Source organism: Bufo gargarizans, chromosome 1, assembly GCF_014858855.1.
Source record: "Bufo gargarizans isolate SCDJY-AF-19 chromosome 1, ASM1485885v1, whole genome shotgun sequence".
Classification (NCBI taxonomy): domain Eukaryota; kingdom Metazoa; phylum Chordata; class Amphibia; order Anura; family Bufonidae; genus Bufo; species Bufo gargarizans.
The window spans coordinates 454,676,010-454,697,124 of record NC_058080.1 but is presented as its reverse complement, the minus strand read 5'-3'; the positions used below and the strand labels follow the sequence as shown (position 1 = coordinate 454,697,124).

At 47.3% G+C, this 21,115-nt stretch overlaps 1 protein-coding gene across 1 annotated transcript in view; it reads left to right on the top strand.

The window, feature by feature from the left end:
* Positions 1-589: 589 nt before the first annotated feature.
* Positions 590-21,115, top strand: part of DMRT1 (doublesex and mab-3 related transcription factor 1) — a 260,634-nt gene continuing 240,108 nt past the window's right edge. The window contains exons 1-2 of the mRNA XM_044287185.1: positions 590-799; positions 3,491-3,677. Coding sequence (XP_044143120.1) covers positions 590-799; positions 3,491-3,677 — 397 coding nt within the window. The remainder of the gene's footprint in view (positions 800-3,490; positions 3,678-21,115) is intronic.

The window sequence follows — 21,115 nt, the reverse complement described above, 5'->3', positions numbered from 1 at the left end:
GAGTTTGCACTGATTGGATTCCATTGAAGCAGCAAAGTAGGCGGGAGGGACTTAGTGGGGAGATAGTCCTCAATGCACCTATGTCATCTTGTAGTCGAACTGCAAATTGGACCTAGGCATGCACTGGATTCCTCAGTAAGCAATGTTCTATAGAAGAGGCCACAGTTTAGTGCCAGAGGGATGAATGATTGTAATAATGAACTTTCATCCCCCTTTCATGTTTCATTGGGCCGTGTGAAAAGCCCTTTTGAAATGAGCGCTGATCAACTTGAACCCCTGGATATGGGATAACTAGAAATTACCTGAATAGTCCTTTAATTGTATCTGCACCACAATTTCACATGATATTTTGTGTAACACTATGGGATGTCACTTGCTCCTTGGAGTTTTCTCCCACACATATCACACAACAGTCCATATGCTGCCAAGGTTTTTTTCCCTCTAACAGTAAGGTTACATCTGACAAGTGAATTGCTACAAGTTGCAATTCACTCACTTATCGCTTTATAAAAAAATACGGAGAATTGCAACTTGTATTGAGAACGGCTTCACTCCACCTTTCCGATCTTTATAGTTTTGAAGAAGCAAGATGCCCAGCAACGAAGAGTCATTTAACAAGGTCCGGAGCCCTTCAGCGGGCAATGGAAAGAAGACTCCACGTTTGCCCAAGTGTGCCCGCTGCAGGAACCATGGCTATTCTTCTCCTCTGAAGGGTCACAAGCGTTTCTGTATGTGGAGAGATTGCCAGTGCAAGAAATGCAGTCTGATTGCAGAGAGACAACGTGTCATGGCTGCCCAGGTATATAGAGGGTAATTTGTGTGTGTGTGTGTATATATATATATATATCTAGTGCTTTTTACTTGCCTTGTGTCTCTTTTTGTGACATAATACACAATCTCAAAGTACTAGCTGTTTCACGAGTAGAATTTTGCTGTTACAGAATGATGGCAACTAAAAGTTGGCTTACATTTTTAAACAGGCAGTCTGTAGATGTGCCAGATTTATCATACAACCTGGTGGATTTAACCCTTTAGTTACTGCCAATACACTTTTTTTTATGGAAGTTACTAATGGGCTTTCAACATGCTAAGGCCTCTTGCACACGTGCTTATTTCATTTCCATGTCTGTTTTTTTTTTGTGGACCGTATGCAGAACCATTCATTTCAATGGGTCCGCAAAAAAACGGAAGGTACTCCGTGTGCATTCCATTTCTGTATGTCCGTATTTCAGTTCCGCAAAAAAATAGAACATGTCCTATTGTTGTCCACATTCCGGACATGGATAGTGCTGTTCTATTAGGGGCCAGCTGTTCCGCAAAATACGGAATGCACACGGACGTCATCCGTATTTTTTGCGCACCGCAAAATGCATACGGGCATGTGCAAAAGGCCTAAGACCTCTTTCACACGGGCGTCTGGATTTGCTCCAGATGCGTCGCGTGTGCATTGCGGGATTCCCGCGCGAGTGCGCACACAATTTCAGTCAGTTTTCACTGCGATTGCATTGTTACGTTTTTATAGCGTGGGTGTAATGCGTTTTGCACGCGCCTGATAAAAAACTAAATGTGGTACCCAGACCCGAACACGGACTTCTTCACTGAAGTACAGGTTTGGGTTAGGTGTTCTGTAGATTTTATTATTTTCCCTTATAACATGGTTATAAGGGAAAATAATAGCATTCTTAATACAGAATGCTTACTAAAATGTCGATTGAGGGGTTAAAACTAAAAAAAAATTAACTCACCTCATCTACTTGATTGCGCAGCCGGCATCGTCTTCTTTCTTCTTCTTTCAGGAACTGCAAAAGGACCTTCAATGACGTAACGTGGTGAGCGCGGTGACGTCATTGTAGCTCCTGCTGAATGAAGATAGAAGATCCTTCTATCCTTATTCAGCAGGACCTGCGCTGACCTCACCATGTCATATGTCTGTATTACGTCATATGTCTGTATTAAGAATGCTATTATTTTCCCTTATATCCATGTTATAATGGAAAATAATACAGTGAATTTACTTTACTGGGGTCCGGGGTTGCTCATCCCTATCATCTCCTAGCAACCATGCGTGAAAATCGCACCGCATCCGCACTTGCTTGCGGATGCTTGCCATTTTCACACAGCCCCATTCATTTCTATGGGGCCTGCGTTGCGTGAAAAACACAGAATATAGAACATGCTGCGATTTTGATGCAACGCTCAAGTGATACGTGAAAATCACCGCTCATCTGCACAGCCCCTATTGAAGTGAATGGGTCCAGATTCAGCGCGGAAAACTCAAAGGGGCCTAAGGCATACGGCAGGTCCGCAATACACGGGGCACTGGCTGTGTGCATTCTGCATCACGGATGTGGACCTATTCACTTTAATGGGTCTGCAAATCCGGAGATGCAGAACGTAAGCGCTACGGAGTGCTTTCGCAGGGTTCCGTTCCGCAAAAAGATAGAACTTGTCCTATTTTGTTTTTGCGGAACAGACGGATCGCGGACTGAATTGAAGTGGATGAGGTCGCGATCTGCATACGACAGCCCCACGGTTGGTGCCCGTGCATTGCAGACATTCGTGTGCAACAGGCCTAATACAAATGTTTATAGTGCTACATTTTAGCTAAGCATGGGTTTCCTTTGCCGTTGTAGCAGGTATCCAGCTGTCTAATAATAGCTGGGCTCTTGCTCTAATGGCTGGAAACAGAGAAACCTCTGATCCCAGGTGTTTAACCTCTTAGATACCACTGTAAATAGCAGCTGGCTATTAACTAGTAAAACTTAAAAAAAACAAAAACAAACTAAATAGATTTACTATCCTTGTAATTAGGCTGTTCCAGAAAATAAAGTTATCTTTGTTGTTTATGGTACACACACAATGTCACAAAATGTAAAGTATGAAAAGGCAATGGTGGAATTGCAGTTTTTTTCCCAGTCCCACACCAGAAAGGGTTAATAAAAGTTAAAGGTTCAATCCCAAAGCAATTTTTGTTACAGCCCTGAAAGTGTTTAGCATAAAGAAAATAAAGTCACTCACCTATTCACCAGCTGGCCATTCCAGCACTGAGGCTCCCATCCCCGATGTTACCAACCCTTTGTGGACTTGAGGTGTGATGTATTTTCCGTGGGTACATGCAACCCTTCGTTGATGTGTCCCCAAGCAGCACAATACCACTCACAGCTGAAATAGAGCGCTTCTGGGTGGGTGGCTTTTTTGTTCATGCTAGACACTTTTAGAACCATAACTAAAATTGTTTAGGGGGCAGACAACATCTTTAATCAGTGTGACGTGTACCTCAAAATGGTGTACGTAAAACTCAAAAAAACAAGTCACATCGACAGAAAAATAATAATAATATGGATCTTGGAATGCGATAATGGAAAAATTAAAAAGAATGTTTAATCACTAAGGCCCAAAACAGGCTGGTCACTAAGGGGGTTAAAGACTCTCTGTCTTGAAGTCTACCCTGTCTAACTAATATAGGCCATTCTATTAATCGAATTTCCAGGTAGCTTTGAGAAGGCAGCAGGCTCAAGAGGAGGAACTGGGAATAAGCCATCCAATCCCTTTACCGAGCGCAGCAGAATTGCTTGTGAAGCGGGAACATGTCAGCAACAATTCCTGCCCACTGCTGGAAAATAATTGTGCTCAGGCAACAAGTGTGACTATTGCACTAGCATCGACCAGCTCTACAGGTAAGCCTATGTCAAAGCAGCAACTAGAGCGAGACAAGGTACTTGTCTAAACGTACTGTTAGCCTATAGATATACCTATTGAAATGAACATGTGTTCTGATCATTATATTTATATCTAGCAATCATACAGTATGTAAGCACATACTCAGTCCAAATTGCAGCACTTAAGCGCTAAAACCACAGGACAAAGTTTATTTCTAACGATATGTCCCTCTGACTGTAAATAGACGCATTTGGAATGTATTTCCGATCACCGCTGCGTGGCGGGCGGTGATCGGAACAGAGTGCCTATTGAAATCATTCGCCTCCGTATCGGCGATCGCAGCAAACCGCAGGTCAATTAAGACCTGCGTTTCCGAGTTATTCGGGTCTCTGGTGAACCGATAACCCGGAATAGGATGGTGATCGGTGGTGTTATAATACACCACCAATCACCATCTTAGATCCTGAGAGGTGATGGTAACATCAGGGGTTGTCTTTCCTCAGTTCTCCTACATTCTGTGTCCTGGAGCCGTGGAGAGACCCCCCATCTGAGCCACCACAGGTACCTAGGGACAGCTTAGGTTAGGCAGGGAGATTAGGGTGCATTTGGGCGGGGGGGAGTTTTTTTATTTTATTTTCAGCATCACCCTGATCGGGTGTCTGGGGTCCACAGCACACTACTGAGCTGTGTGACCCTAGATCCCCCAGGGTTGCTGCAGCCTGCACCCCCCTCACACACATTTTATTTTTTTGTGCGTACACTGACTGTGGCCGGCACTCTTAGCGCCCACTGTTAGCACATCGCCCACCCCACTGCTGGACAGCTTCGGACCGCTGATCAGCGAGTTTGAAATTTTTATATTTTTATTTTCACTTTTTTGGGGCTTTCATATTTTTTTTTGTTATTTTATATTTTTTTTTTTCTGTTAGGTTTAGGGATAAGTGTACGCGAACACCCGTCCCCCCACACACACGCACACTAAATAAAGTTTTCCACACACACACTCCCCGATGGCCCGCCAGACGTTCTTGGCCGAGGATGCATACGCCCTGCTTGCCTCCAACTCCAAGAGCCCCAGTGAGGACAAGGATGACCCCACTTTCCTCTTGTCATCCGCGTCCTCCTTCTCATCTAGTAATGATGATGAGCCCCCAAGGTGGTGGAGCAAGGGGACCCCCATGCCAGAGAGACCCTATGGCCCACACTAGTATGAGCCGCCCTGGGGCTTGTACTAGTTTTCCGGCCCACCAGATAATTCCACCTGAGATCCCTAACGGTGAACTTGCATAGTGTACCCCAGAGGATTTTGAGCCCGTGATTCCTGACTTTGTTGGCCAACCAGGAAATCAGATTCCCACAGTGGCCTTCATTAAATATGACTATTTTAGTATTTTTTTTTTCAGTGACCACTTTGTAAATCTGATGATGGAGCAAACGAACTTGTACCCCCAACAGTTCATTGCTCAACACCCGGGTTCCTTTTTGGCTAGGTCCGGTGGCTGGACTTCGATCAGTGCAGCAAAAATGAGGACGTTTTGGGGCCTCGTGCTGCATATGGGCCTAGTCAAAAAAAACTGTGTCAGGCAGTACTGGAGTGGGGACGTCCTCTACCAAACTCCACTCTACTGTATGGCCATGACATGTTTCCATTTTGAGGCCATTCGGAAATGCCTGCATTGTGCAGATAATGCAGCATGTCCTGTCCCCCCCAGCCCCCTATCCCACCCTCCTTCCCGAGGTGATCCTGCCTATGACCGCCTGTACAAAATCAGGCTGGTCATCGATCACTGCGAGGACAAATTTTTGGAGGCCTATGTACCTGGAAGGGAGGTCGCTGTTGATGAGTCTCATTGCTTTCAAGGGGAGACTCATTTTCCGCCAGTATGTTCCCTCTAAGTGGGCGAGGTATGGCGTGAAGCTGTACAAACTTTGTGAGAGTACCTCAGGGTACAATTACAAGTTTTATGTATACGAGGGGCGAGATTCCCGTATTGAACCCCCAGAATGTCCCCCCACTGTGGGTGTTAGCAGGAAATTTGTGTGGGACCTTATGCACCCACTGCTAGATAAGGGTTACCATCTGTACGTGGATAACTTTTATACTAGTATCCCCTTGTTCCAGTCCCTCGCCGCAGATCCACGTCCCCTTGTGGGACCGTGCGGACAAATCAACAAGGCCCCCCCTACCCTCCTCCTCCAGGTACCTATCCCCAGGGGTGAGACCCGTGCCCTTACCAGTGGAAACCGGTTGCTGGTCAGATATAAGGACAAGAGGGATGTCCTTGTACTGTCCACAATTCACGGTAACGGCATCACCCCTGTACCTGTGCGAGGTACCGTGGCAACGGTCCTCAAGCCCGATTGTATCGTCGACTACAATCGGTATATGGGAGGAGTTGATCAAGTCCTCAAGCCATATAAGGCCATGCGCAAAATCCGGGCACGGTACAAAAAAGTTGCGGTCTACTTAGTACAGATAATACAGTGTAAAACCTAAATACATTTAAAAAAAGTAGACCTATTAGGTATCGCCGCGTCCGTAAGAATCTGCTCTATAAAAATACCCCATGACCTAACCCCTCAGATGAACACGGTCAAAAAAATAAAATGAAAATGGTGCCAAAACAGCTATTTTTTTGGCAAATTTTCCATTTTAATAAAAAAGTTCCCAGTAGCAAAGCAAGGGTTAACAGCCAAACAAAACTCAATATTTATTGCCCTGATCCTGCAGTTTACAGAAACACCCCATATGTGGTTGTAAACTGCTGTATGACCAAACGGCAGGGCACACAAGAAAAGGAGCGCCAATCTGTTTTTGGAAGGCAGATTTCTCGTACTTTTTTCCATTGGGGGACACAGACCATGGGTATAGCTTAGAGGTATTAGGAGGGACACTATGCAAATACAAAAGAGCTCTTCCTCCTCGGGCTATACCCCCCGACTCCACCAGGAGGAACTCAGTCTTTGCTTAGTGTCTGGTGAAGGAGGTTGACACTTTCTTGATTCGTCTCCCTTTTGTTATTTTTCTTCTAGATGGGGACACAGGTCGGCATGGCGCCCTCCTGGTCCCTCATGGAGTGCCCGCCGCCGTCTGTTGGCGGCTGCCTCCATTATCCCCCCAAGAAGGCAAGTGGATCCGGGCTCGACCTGTCAGCTCCGGCATCCCACCAGCTCCTGGGTCACCTGCTGCCACCCTCCACCAGAGCACTGCACTCCTGGGCAAGAAGTCAGAAGTCTGAAGAGGTGCATCCCTGCTGGTCCTGGAGTCGAGGGAGAAGATCTGCAGGAGCAGATAAGTATGAAGCTGCATTCTCTCTGTCCCCCCCCCTCCTCCCTCTGCACTAAAGACCTGTGGGCCTCCTGGGTGAAAGGGGATCTGAGTGTCATTGTTTGTTCTGTCTGGGGCGCAAGGGTCTGGAGGCACTTAGCTGGGCAGGCGTTTCTGGACGCTCCTGCTCCTTACGGCTTTCTCTGGCAGCATATCATTTTCTATGAAGCGGCGCCGCTTTACTCTCTGCAAGCATCGCACTTCCCCCTCCGGTCTCCTCTCTCTCTGGGCCTTACAACCCCCACACGCCATATCTTTGTTACTCCCCCGCCACGCTGAGCGTGGCCGGGGGCCATTTTATTCATCTTCTTTAACATAGAGCGGAGCGCGCGCTCTTTTTGCGCTCCTATGATGCGGCCTAATCGGAACTCCGGCTCCTTCCTGCTGCTGCTGAGAAGCTTCTCACACCGAATGGCTGCTCCCCTGCTCCTCTCTGGATTGGTTGCTTTGTGCTCTGCCTGAGCGGTAGGATTTTTTCTCTCTGTACTGATTCCAGTCACTTTTTGTGAAGAGACCATCATGCCTTAGCCTAAGTCCGGTAAGACCTCTTCTCAGACCTCAATGGGGTCCTGTATGGAGTGTCTGCTCCCACTTTCGGTCATTGGTGCCTGTGCCTCCTGCCCTGCCATGGGCATCTGCCATGTCCAGCATGGCCCCTGATTTGGCCCTGTTCGCCAAGGCAGCCATGTCTTTTATGGAACGTATGTCCGTTTCCAATCCTGCGGCGCCAACCACTCTGTCCCCTCGCAGTGGTTCCCGCAGAGGACGCCTGACTACTAAGAGGCAGCGTGAGCGACAGCATCCCTCCTCGGATGACTCAGCTTCTCCCCCTCGGCTAGAATGGTGGCTGATCTAGTAGCGGCTGTCCGTGACACCTTTTAATCTCCAAGGGGATTCTCCTCCTTCCACTAGGAGGGAGTTCGCCCTTTTTCCTCCCAAAAAAACGGAGGCTGCTGCCTTTCCGGTCCATGAGGAATTTTCCGCTGTCATAGCCAGGGCATGGAACCGTCCTAATCAGAAGTTTTCCGCCACAAAACGCATGCATACTCTCTATCCTTTCCCGGCGGACATCGTAAAGAAGTGGTCTTCTCCCCCTAGGGTGGATCCCCCGGTAGCCAGGTTGGCCAAAAACACAGCCCTCCCTGTCCTGGATCGCTCCTCTCTGCAGGACGTTGTGGACAGGCGCCTAGATTCTCTGGCAAAATCCATATTCTCGCTAGCGGGCACGTCCCTACGACCTGCCTTTGCCTCGTCATGGGTGGCCAGAGCTCTCTCAATGTGGCTGCAGCGCCATCACCAGGACCTGGCGGACCAAGGTGCGTCTGCGGACACACTGGATTTGGTTCTCCAGATGTCTCAGGCTTCCAAATTCGTCTGTGAGGCTTCCATGGACATTGGTTCCCTTTTTGCCCGCATTTCGGCCCTCTTGGTCATTCAACGCAGGGAGGTCTGGTTGAAGGTATGGGACGCCGACGCTTCCTCCAAGCGTTCCCTTGCAAACCTTTGAGGGTTCCAGTCTTTTTGGGGCTCAACTGGATGAGTTCATCTCTGCCGCTACAGGGGGCAAGAGCACTCACCTTCCCCAGCCTAGGGCTAAGCGCCCCTTTCGGGCGAGGACTTCCGGTTCTCGGTACCAGTCCTTTCACCGCTTCTCTGCAAACAGGTCGTCGCCTGCTTCCTCTGCAGGAGGGTCACAGGACTCCTGCAAGAAGCCCTCCTTCAAACCCCAGCCTGCCTGGCGTCCGAGGACACAGTCGACCCGCCCTGCCGCTCCCAAGCAATCTTCTGCATGAAGGGGCGCCCCCACCCCTCGTGGTGGGGGGCCGCCTGCTTTCTTATCAGCAGGTTTAGAGGGCTCATGTTCAGGACGCATGAGATTGTAACGTCTGGTTACAAGATAGAGTTCGCGTCCAGACCGCCGGAACGTTTTTTTCTCCTCTCGCGTTCCAGGGGGATCCGACCAGAGCCTCAGACCTCTTACTTGCAGTTTCTTCCCTTCTGGACCGGGGGGTTATTAGCCCTGTTCCCCCAGAGGAACAGGGCACAGGTTTTTATTCAAACCTGTTCGTGGTCCCAAAGAAGGAGGGGTCGGTGCGTCCGATCCTGGACCTAAAACTGCTCAACAAATCTCTACGGGTGCGGAGGTTTCGAATGTAATCCCTCCGCTTCGTTAATGTTTTCTCTTCTTCCAGGGGAGTTCCTCGCGTCCGTGGCCATCCAGGACGCTTATCTGCATGTTCCGATCGCAGAATCTCACCAATGATTCCTGCGCTTTGCCATTGGGGGTCGTTACTATCAGTTTGTCGCCCTACCTTTTGGGTTGGCAACCGCCCCTCGAGTCTTTACCAAGATCCTAGCACCGATCATGGCGCTTCTTCGTACCAGGGGCATTTCTTTGCTGCCCTATCTGGACGATATCCTGATAAAAGCCCCCTCGCTTCCGCAGGCCGAGGGCAGCGTCCGGATCACTGTTCAGACTCTGGAACAGTTCGGCTGGATAATCAACTTCCCAAAGTCCTCTCTCCTCCCATCCCAGAAGCTCTCCTTCCTGGGGATGATTTTGGACACCTCGTCCTCTAGAGTGTTCCTGCCACTCTCCAAGTCCTCCCAGATCCAGGGGGCAGTATCGCATCTACTGCTCTCCCAGTCCCTCTTCATACAGGACTGCATGCGGGTCCTGGGTCTGATGGTGGCCTCTTTCGAGGCCATTCCGTATGCCCAGTTTCACACTCGCTTGCTGCTACAGGAGATCCTTTCCCTCTGGGACAAAACCCCTCTGGGTCTGGACGATCGCATCCGCTTGTCTCAGCGGGTTCGGGCAGCTCTCCCTTGGTGGCTATCCCCGATGATCCTGAGGTCGGGGAGATCCTTTCTCCTTGACGGTCGTCACCACCGATGCCAGCCTCCTGGGTTGGGGCGGCGTTCTCCACTCTCGCACGGTTCAAGGGATTTGGTCGGCGGCGGAGTCTCGTCTGCCGATCTACATTCTGGAACTGAGGGCAATTTTCCACTCTCTCTCCCATTGGACCCCTCTCCTTGCGGGCCTCCCGGTGAGGATTCAATCTGACAATGCCACGGCCGTGGCATACATCAACCATCAGGGCGGGACCCGCAGCCGGATGGTGATGCAGGAGGTGACGAGAATTCTGACATGGGCGGAGTCGCACGTTCCAGTGGTGTCAGCAGTTTACATTCCAGGAGTGGATAACTGGACAGTGGACTTTCTAAGCCGCAACAAGGTGGATCCAGGCGAGTGGTCTCTGCATCCAGAAGTGTTCGAAGAAATCTGCCACAGATGGGGCCGTTCGGATGTGGACTTGGTGTCCAGGCTCAACAACAAGCTCCCAGTGTTCCTGTCTCGCGCCCAAGATCCGAAGGCGCACGGGGTGTAGGCGCTGGTGTCTCCGTGGCAGGACTTCAGTCTCCTCTATGTCTTCCCTCCGTTTCCGCTCCTACCGAAGGTTCTACGCAAGATGGAGGCGGAAGGAATCCCGACCGTTCTCATCGCTCCAGAGTGGCCTCGCCGTGCGTGGTTTTCGGACGTGGCTTGGATGCTGGCGGACGCCCCATGGCTTCTTCCCGACAGACAGGACCTACTGTCTCAGGGCCCGCTCTTCCACCAGAATTTACGGTCTCTTCGTTTAACGGCGTGGCTGTTGAAACCGCCATCCTGAAGAAGAGGGGGTTCTCGGATTCAGTGATTAGGACCATGATCAGAGCGAGGAAGTCTGTTTCCTCCCGGATTTACTATCGTACCTGGAGGGCCTTCCTGTCCTTTTGTGAGAATTCGGGGTTCCCTCCCCTTCGTTTTTCCATCCCGATGGTACTGTCTTTTCTTCAGTCCGGCCTTGAGAAGGGACTATCGCTGAGTTCCCTGAATGGTCAGGTTTCGGCGCTGGCCGTCTTTTTTCCGAGGTCCCTTGCGCTTATGGGTCCTGTGAAGACTTTTCTGCAGGGGGTGGCACATTTGGTTCCTCCGTATGTTCCCCCTTTGCCTCCCTGGGATCTCAATTTGGTCTTGCGCGCTCTGCAGTCGGCCCCCTTTGAGCATTTGAGGGAGGTGTCTCTGACTGTTCTCACCTGGAAAGTGGTCTTCCTTGTGGCCATAACTTCCATCAGACGGGTGTCGGAGCTGGCTGCTCTTTCCTGCCAGGAGCCTTTTCTGGTTTTCAACCAGGATAAGTTTGTGCTTCGTCCGGTCCCCTCCTTTTTGCCCAAGGTGGTCTTTCCCTTCCACCTTAACGAGGATCTTGTCCTGCCTTCCTTTTGCCCTTCTCCGGCTAACCCCAAGGAACGCACTCTGCATACCCTGGACGTCGTAAGGGCCCTGAAGGTGTATCTCGTGGCTACTGCTTCCATCCGCCGTTCTGATTCCCTCTTTGTGATTCCCGAGGGGCCTCGCAAGGGTTTGGCGGCCTCCAAGGTCACTGTGGCACGATGGATCCGCTCGGCTATTTCCGCGGCTTATTGCGCTTGTGGTAGAGTTCCCCCGGCTAGGATTACCGCTCACTCCACTAGGGCGATGGGGGCTTCCTGGGCAAGACTCAATCGTGCCTCTGCGTCTCAGCTGTGTAAGGCGGCCACCTGGTCGTCCTTGCATACCTTTACAAAGTTTTATCAGTTGCATTCACTGGCTTCTGCTGATGCTGTCTTTGGCCGCAGGGTTTTGCAGGCTGTGGTTCCTGTTTGACCGTTGGACGTTCCTCCTGGCGGTGCTGATGTTTTTTCCCACCCCATGGACTGCTTTAGGACGCCCCATGGTCTGTGTCCCCCTATTGAAAAAAGTATGAGAAAAGGAGATTTTTTGTGAAACTCACCTGTAAAATCTTTTTCTCGTCTTTTCCATTGGGGGACACAGCTCCCACCCATTCTGCCTGTTGTAGGAGGGGTCTTCAGTTCAGTTTCTGTTTGTGGTTGGACCTTATGGCTTGGTCCGATGGTTTCCATAATTTTTTCTTGCTCCTCCTACTGCTTGTGCAACGCCTGAGTTCCTACTGGTGGAGTCGGGGGGTATAGCCCGAGGAGGAGGAGCTCTTTTGTATTTGCATAGTGTCCCTCCTACTAATACCTCTAAGCTATACCCATGGTCTGTGTCCCCCAATGGAAAAGACGAGAAAAAGATTTTACAGGTGAGTTTCACAAAAAATCTCCTTTTTTGCTGGACTGGTTTATTTACACCATGTCCCATTTGAAGCCCCCTTGATGCACCCCTAAAGTAGAAACTCCATAAAAGTGACCACATACGGGATGTTTCTATAAACTACAGAATCAGGGTAATAAATATTGAGTTTTGTTTGGCTGTTAACCCTTGCTTTGTTACTTGAAAAAATTGATAAAAATGGAAAATTTGCCCAAAATTATTTTTTTGTTAATTTTGTATTTTTTTTATAGATAAAAATGAATTTTCTTTACTCCATTTTACCAGTGTCATGAAGTACAATATGTGACAAAAGAAATCTCAGAATGGCCTGAATTAGTAAAAGTGTTTTAAAGTTATTCACACATAAAATGACACTGGTCAGATTTGCAAAAAATGGCCTGGTCCTGAAGGTGAAAATGAGCCTAATCCTCAAGGGGTTAAGGACGAGCTTCTTACAAACGGTGCAACAAACCAAGTGTGTATTCCGCTGAACATGTATACAGCTCTGATGGCGCATACACTAAAGCTGTGCCCGCCTGATCAGTACAGGGGCCTGGCTGTTACTGACTGCTGGGCCCTTAAAGGGGTTAAAGATTTATAATGCCTCCCATATGCTCAAGCCCCTCACAGAGGTTGTACTTGCCTCGCATCCCGGCGTCCGCCTTCTAATACTGGTACGGCCGCCTCTGCATCTCCCCGTCGCGCAGATGAAAACATCCAGCGCGGGGTAGGGGGTGGCTGGACAGCCTATAGTAGGCCGCAACACCCATCGGAGAGAGGTTAGTACAACTTCTGTGAGGGGCCCGGGCGTATGGGGGGCATTATAGATCTTGGATAACTGCTTTAGTTTATCCCCCGTCATCTCTAAAAAACTCTGATGCCAGCAGATTAACACCTTAGATACTGAGGTCAATGCTGAACACAGCATCTAAGTGGTATACAGAGAGAGAGAGCTCACTCCCTAATTCCATTGGCTCCTCTTGATGCGATCACAGGGTGCCAATGGTTGCCATGCCACCTGGAAGCCTTAGGCCTTATTCTTACAGTCAGTGATTTTTTAGCTAAAACCAGGTGTAGGTCTAAACACAGAACAGGAGCAAATCCTTCCCTTATACCTTATGTGTAACCTCCACTCCTGGTTTTGGCTCACAATCACTGATGGAAATCACTGACTGTGCGAATAAGGCCTCTGGGCCTGCCATATATGTAAGCCTATAAGGCACAGCCCCTAGACTGTGTCACATAGGCAACTGTCAGTGTAAAACTGACAGGTTCAATACAGCATGTACTGTACTACATTGAAACAGGGATTAGAGCTTCAAAGGTTGATAGCATACACAAGTTCTAAGAATGCAAAAAGTTGCCATTGGTAAAACACACTGGGCCAGATCTTCTAATATTTCTGCTCCTAGAATTTGCCTAAAAAGTGGCACAAATTGCAACTAGGGTTTCTCCAATGTTGTTGACTTGTTAAAAAGGTGACAGGCTTTGTGGAAAGGAGTTTTGGCTTCATGGTGGTTTGAAAGTTAGCCAACCAATAATTGGTAATGAGTTAAACAAAAGTGTCTATCCCTGCACCACATTTATCATCCAACCTGATCGTCTGTGATTAATCTGGTCCAGACAGCCTGTCTGAGTTTACACCATCCACAGGCTTATAAAATCTGCTCCACTATATGGCGAAATTGCCTTAAAAACAGCTGCAGTAAGTGCTGATTAGGCTAGGCCTACACTGAGACTTTTTGTGGTGCTTTTTAATTTTCAAGCTACAGCTGAGGTGCAAAGGAATACATTGAGTTATATGGAATATTGAGGATTGCTGATGTCAATGTCAAGAAGTTTTAGAGGGAAATCTATCAAATTTTTTATTTTTTTTCAACTTTCAGTTTTTTATTAGGTTTTTTACTACAGATAAAAACATAAGAGCATTCACTTAAGAAGTCATCAGAACAGAAAAATGACTCAAGGAGGGAACATTTGGCATCCTTGAAGTTTGTACATTATTTTCATATGCAATAAACGATTAGTATTTGTTAACAGAAAACAGAACATAGTGATCCTCAAAGAGAAAGCGAGATTAACTATATGCCCTAGAGCAGGGGTGGCCAACCTGAGGCTCTCCAGATGTTGCAAAACTACAACTCCCAGCATGCCCAGACTGCCAACTGCTATCAGCCTACAGCAGGGCATGGTGGGAATTGTAGTTTTACAACAGCTGGAGAGCCACAGGTTGGCCATGCCTGCCCTAGAGCATAAAAGCCATAAGGCTAAATCAGTAGTTGTGTCTTGACAGAGCCACTCCCCAACCCTCCCCCCTCCATTCATGTTTCGAAAAAGTACCTGGATCATTATCAAGCTGTTGGTAGAATATTTGACGTGTAAGAAGACGTGCACCATAGCTCTCATCTTCTAAACGCCCGGGAGTGCTCCTGATGTGATCCGGCATATATACATTCATGCTGCATATATTAGTTGACTAGTTAATTCCGAGATATTCGGGATGGCAGGCAGTTTCATGAGTTGGCAATAAGCTTTTGTGCTGCCATTAGGACTGAGCAATAGGTGTGCGAGAGGGCTTCCATCCCGATAGAAAGAATAGCCAGTGTTGATAGAAATTTAAGGATTTCCTTCCAAAAAGGAGATATAATGGGGCAATGCCACAACATGTGGGTCTGGGTTCCCCTCTCTCCACAGGCCCGCCAGCAGTAGAGGCTATATGTAGGATCCATATGTTCTACATGGGCCGGGGTTAGGTACCACCGGAGTTGAATTTTCCAATTTTGCTTAGCATGATTGATAAAACTGGAGCCGGTCACTGGCTATTGAAAGGCATCTCTCCATTCTCCAATTGTCCATTCACAGCCTAACTCCTCCTCCCACTTCACCATGAAACCAAATTTGCTGTCCAGAGCAGGACCTAGGGCTTGATATGCAGTAGAGAGGCCCTTCCTTGGGCTCCTCTGACTACTAAAAAAAGTGTATCGGAATGTTCCTAGATGGCTGATCAAGAGGTATCTTAACGCTTCTAAGCATATGTCTGATTTGTAAGTATTGGTAAAAACATCAGTTGGGTAACTGGTAGGACTGATGCAGTACCTCAAAGGCTTTGATATTGGAGTAAACAGACCTCTCATGTAGCTCTTATGGGAGCATCATAATGTAGGTATGTTAATATCAGGGGTGTCATTGAACGAGAAAAACTCCTTATTCGTGTTAGACAAGGAACGATAGCGTTCACCATGACGCAACAAATAAGAGTTAGCGTGTAACTGCTTTTTTACTACCAAAAATGAAAATCCTAACATGTGATGCTGAAGGGAAGATATTCATGAAGCTTTATTTTTCTAAGTTTACCTTTCTAATGTCTGTATTCAGCCCTTAGCAACCCTATTTCTCTGTGCCTCTATTTCAGCATCTTCCTAAGATGGCCTCTGCTGCACTTCCTGTGATGTTTGCCATGTCCTTGAGGCCATCCTGTATTTCCCTCACTTCCCATAACCACTTGCTCTCCTCACATGAACTAGCAGGATCAATCAGAATGCAGATAACCTCCCCCACTACCCCAGAGCAGTGTGTATCCTCTCACATACAGCTAACCAAGCCCTGCAATTACATGAAATCAGTAAGCATTTTTTTAGCCTCTTAATAGTCTCATTAAAAGGTAAAAGGTTTTTTTAGGAACCATTTTAACGGCATATATAGTGTAATAAATAACTTATAATTTTATTTTTAGGGTTAAGATAAAAAAAAAAAGAAATTCTTACATTATATTGTGGAATTTTTTTACGGCGTTCACTGTGTGGTAAAAATAAAGTAATTGTATTATTTGGGTCACTACACTGATGACAATGTCACATTTCTCCTCCTGTCAGCTCTGCAGCTGCTCCCTCGTTCTCCTCCACACTGACAAGGGGGGGGCTGCTTTAGCTGCTCATATCTCTGGTTTGATGCCAGCTAGAGATATGGGCTTTGTATTGTTTGAAAGCTGACATTCCAAGCTTTCAGACAATACCAGAATGACAATATGTTCAGTACAGGGGAAGATATCACTGATAGAAATCGGGATGCTGTGAATGCAGCTGAAAGTAATGCTGTGAATGCAGCTGAAAGTAAAAGCAGGTTTTACCCGCGATTATTCCCAACTTGATTTCTAACAGTAATTTCTCCTCTGTTGCTTGGACTTTAGCTGTCATTCTGGTATTGTATGAAAGCTTGGAATGTCCGCTTTCAAGACCAGTTGCATATTTCTAGCTGCTACCATTCAGGAGTAAGCAGCATCTAAAGCAGCCCTCCACTTTCTGCTGGAGCCCAGGTACTCAGGGCTGTGCTCCTCCTCCCAGTGCTCTCCCCGTCTCTTGTTTATATCAGAGAGGAGACGGCTGCACATGACAACGCTTTGAGAAGATGCCTACTGAATGTGAAAGTGACACGCATGTCTGGGTGTTATTATGAGGTGAAACTGAAATAAATTAAAAACATTTATAGTATACAGCAGTGTGTACTATACCATTAGGGTATAAAAAAATAAAACGTCAGTTACACTTTAAGGCTCCAGAGGGGTGGGTTGGGGTGTAACGGATCACCTGGCACCCCGACTGAGTACCTCCGTTGCTAGATGCTCCTAGTGCTTTCCGAGGACTCCAAGCACTCCACTTGACACCGTACGCACTGCAGACCCCACGAACCGCCGTAGCTTGGTTGAGGTCTCACCGTCTACTACCCACCCTGGACCTACGACAAGGCTCCAGGCTCCAGTGGGTGAACCTCTCCTAAAACCAGAGAGCAGGAACAGCTCTTACAAGAGCTAGTAGTTATGCCAATAGTATAGCAAATCTTCAGCGTATAGCAATCCCCCAGTTTTGATCAGTTATCCAAACACCAGTCTCAACATGATGAAGGATAAAACAGGAACACTTTATTGAGGGCTACCCGCCCGTATTTATGCAGGTCCCCATCTGGTGGACACGCCCCCAGGGGACCAGAATGGAGACTGCGACACACAGAACAGATACAACACATCCCCACAATGCATCATGGTTTCCTCCTCTCTGCCCCAGAGACAACCGAGGAATAAACCAATTATCTCTCAGGACAAAGGGAAATCGCCAATACACATGTGGGGACAACAGGACAGAAATCACCATTTAAACACACAATGTCACACCCTCCCAGCAAACACAGACATTTAAGATATTCCCAGATAGCTCAAGTCTGAGTGCATATCATTAGGCGAATGGCACTCAGACCACACGAATACAATTAAACTAGCCATCTGGGTACCCTCACATAACAAAATACAATTCCAAAGACAGATTTAAGCTGTGCGGCCGGCCTGTCTTCTTTAAAGTTAGTATGGGCCATAATCCTGAGGCAGGAGGCTGGCAAACAGCCCCCTCCAAAACACCGTGGCGAGGTTGGTTTCGTCACATGGGGGTCAGGGTAATTGTCTTGCATATGCAAGAAAACGGGGGCGTGGTCAGACTAGCGTATATTGCCTATAGCAGAATGTGAAGCCTTGTGTAAAAGCTCTCGTGAGATGAGAAAATAGTCAATCAGAGACTGAGAGTAAAATCTATTTCCGTCGCATGTTGGTATCTTCAAATATCGTGTAGTGGCGTAGTCTTAAGTAGCTTACCCAATTCCGGCCGAAATCCTATTGCTCTCCTGGAGCAGTCAATTGAAACATCAATGGGTACTTTGAAATCTCCACCAAGTGCAATGGAAGCTTTGAGCAGTTTCTTGAAGAAACGATTAAGAAAAGAGAGTTGATAAGAATTGGTAACATGTTCATTAGCTATGGTATAATCATTTCGGTTGATAGAACAAATGAGAATAATGAAAGATCCTGCTGGGACAGTAAACTGAATGGAACGATGGATCCCTTAGAGGACACCCGCTCTCTGGACCACTGCGAAGGCAAAGAAAATGTGAGGGAACTGCCTATTAGAACATCTGTAGGTATCAGAGGCCAGCAGATGCGTCTTTTGGGCCAACAAGATATCACACCTATTCCTATTGGCATCTTCCCACATTGCTGAACACTTGTGAGGTGAGATGAGGCCTTTCATATTTGTAGACCTCAATTACAGAGCCGTAATAATATATCGGAGAGCATTGGTTCTGACAAAGCTAAGAGGAGGATGGTGAGTGGCATCATACAGACTAGAGCAGGGGTACTCAAGTACATTTTGTAAAGGTCCACATACCCGAGTCTGCCGTAGGATGAAGGTCCGAGCTGCAAAACAAAAAAAATTATAAAGAGGGACAATACCATTGGCGTGTAGCGCTGCATTATATATATTTTTTTTAATAATAATCCACACCTCCACACCCACCTAATCTCCTTTCTGCCGCCCAAACAGTAAGAATGTCCTTTCAGTGCCCCCTAACAATAATGATGCCCCTTTAATGCTTATACAGTATGATATGCCTTTAGTGCTCCACAGAGTGTGATACCCCTCACAGCAGGGTGATCCCTTGGTGCCCCCACACATTATGATGCTCCTTAGTGCCCCTGACACATTGCGATGCCTCCTTTGTTTCTCCCCACAGAGTATGAATACCCTAAGTGCCCCCTCATAGTAGTAATGCCCTCTTTTTGCCCCTTTCACAGTTGTAATGCCTTCTTTGTGCCCCCTTCGTAGTAATAATCCCCATTGTGCCTCCTTTACAGTAATAATGCCTCTTAATAGTTCTAATGTCCATTGTACCCACTTTAGTAATAATGCCCATTTTGCCCCCTTAATAGTAGTAATGCCCACTGTGCCCCTTCACAGTAATAATGCCCATTGTGACCCCTTAGCATTAGTAATGCCCATTGCGCCCCTTCACAGTAATAATGCCCTCTGTGCCCCCTCCATAGCGGAAATCCCCATTGGGCCCCTTAATAGTAGTAATGCCCTCGGTGCTAGTAATGCCCATTGTACCCCCTTCAAAGTAGGGCTGCAATGATTAATCGACGTTATCGATAATATTCGATAACTGGATTTGTTGTCAACGAATCCCGTTATCGAATAATTGGCCGATTCGTTGCTATGCAGGCGGTCAGGCGCTATGCCTGCGGGTCCTAGAACTTTAGATCACCTCATCTTTATTTCCCTACAATGAAGCTCCAGTAAAAGGCAGAGCGGGCGGGCGGCGTAACGTCACTTACTCACGTGACGGGCCTGCTCCACCTGTTTCATTCATAAAGTGAGCGGAGCAGGCGCGACACGTGAGTAAGTGATGTTATGCCACCGCCCGCTCTGCCTGTTTCTGGAGCTTCATTGTAAGGTAAAAGAAGATGCAGTGATTTAAAGGGACACTGTCAGGCCCAATAAGCATTTTTAGCTATATATATGCAGGCATAGGTCTTCTAATGTGTATTAAAACATATACAGTACAGACCAAAAGTTTGGACACACCTTCTCATTCAAAGAGTTTTCATGACTGAAAATTGTAGATTCACACTGAAGGCATCAAAACTATGAATTAACACATGTGGAATTATATACATAACAAAAAAGTGTGAAACAACTGAAAATATGTCATATTCTAGGTTCTTCATAGTAGCCACCTTTTGCTTTGATTACTGCTTTGCACACTCTTGGCATTCTCTTGATGAGCTTCAAGAGGTAGTCACCTGAAATGGTGACTACCTCTTTATTACTGTGAAGGGGCGCAATGGGCATTACTACTGCTAAGGGGTCACAATGGGCATTATTACTGTGAAGGGGGCACAGTGGGCATTACTATTAAGTGGGAAAAATGGGCATTATTACTAAAGTGGGTACAATGGGCATTACAACTATTAAGAGGCATTATTACTGTGAAGGAGGCACAATACTATTACTACGAAGGGGGCACAAAGAGGGCATTACAACTGTGAAAGGGGCAAAGAGAGGGCATTACTACTATGAGGGGGCACTTAGGGTATTCATACTCTCTGGGGGGAAACAAAGGAGGCATCGCAATGTGTCAGGGGCACTAAGGAGCATCATAATGTGTGGGGGCACCAAGGGATCACCCTGCTGTGAGGGGTATCACACTCTGTGGAGCACTAAAGGCATATCCTACTGTTAATTCATAGGTTTGATGCCTTCAGTGTGAATCTACAATTTTCATAGTCATGAAAATAAAGAAAACTCTTTGAATGAGAAGCTGTGTCCAAACTTTTGGTCTGTACTGTATGTATACCCCCCTGTCCACCTTATAAATACAGTAAACTCATGTTTGATAACCTGATAGAATCGCTGTCCCCGACGCTCCGAGATCCCGCGCATGCCCAATCGAAAGCTATGGGAATCGGCCTCACTTGCAGCTTCTGGGCATGCGCGGGATACCTTGCCCGGCACTCCCAGTGGCCACAATGATGCTGCGCCAGCATTCCATAAACATCGCTGTTGCGGCTTGAGCTGCGCCTGCGCCAGCTTTGTGATCACAGTCACTACATGTCTTGCTGCAGATATGTGCAAAAAAGCGCCTGCTTCGGGGACAGCAGAAGCCGCCCAGCAAAGTGAATATTGATGAGCTGGGTGGCGCTTGAAAACGGCGGTTGGGGTGCAGCTGAAACGCCGCCCCTTGGGTGCAAAGGAGAGCGTTTCTATCAGGTTATCAAACATGATTTTACTGTATTCATAAGGTGGACAGGTCGGTATACTTTTATATGTTTTTAATACACATTAGAAGACCTATGCCTGCATATACACTCACCTAAAGAATTATTAGGAACACCTGTTCTATTTCTTATTAATGCGATTATCTAGTCAACCAATCACATGGCAGTTGTTTCAATGTATGTAGGGTTGTGGTCCTGGTCAAGACAATCTCCTGAACTCCAAACTGAATGTCAGAATTGGAAAGAAAGGTGATTTAAGCAATTTTGAGCGTGGCATGGTTGTTGGTGCCAGACGGGCCGGTTTGAGTATTTCACAATCTGCTCAGTTACTGGGATTTTCAGGCACAACCATTTCTAGGGTTTGCAAAGAATGGTGTGAAAAGGGAAAAAC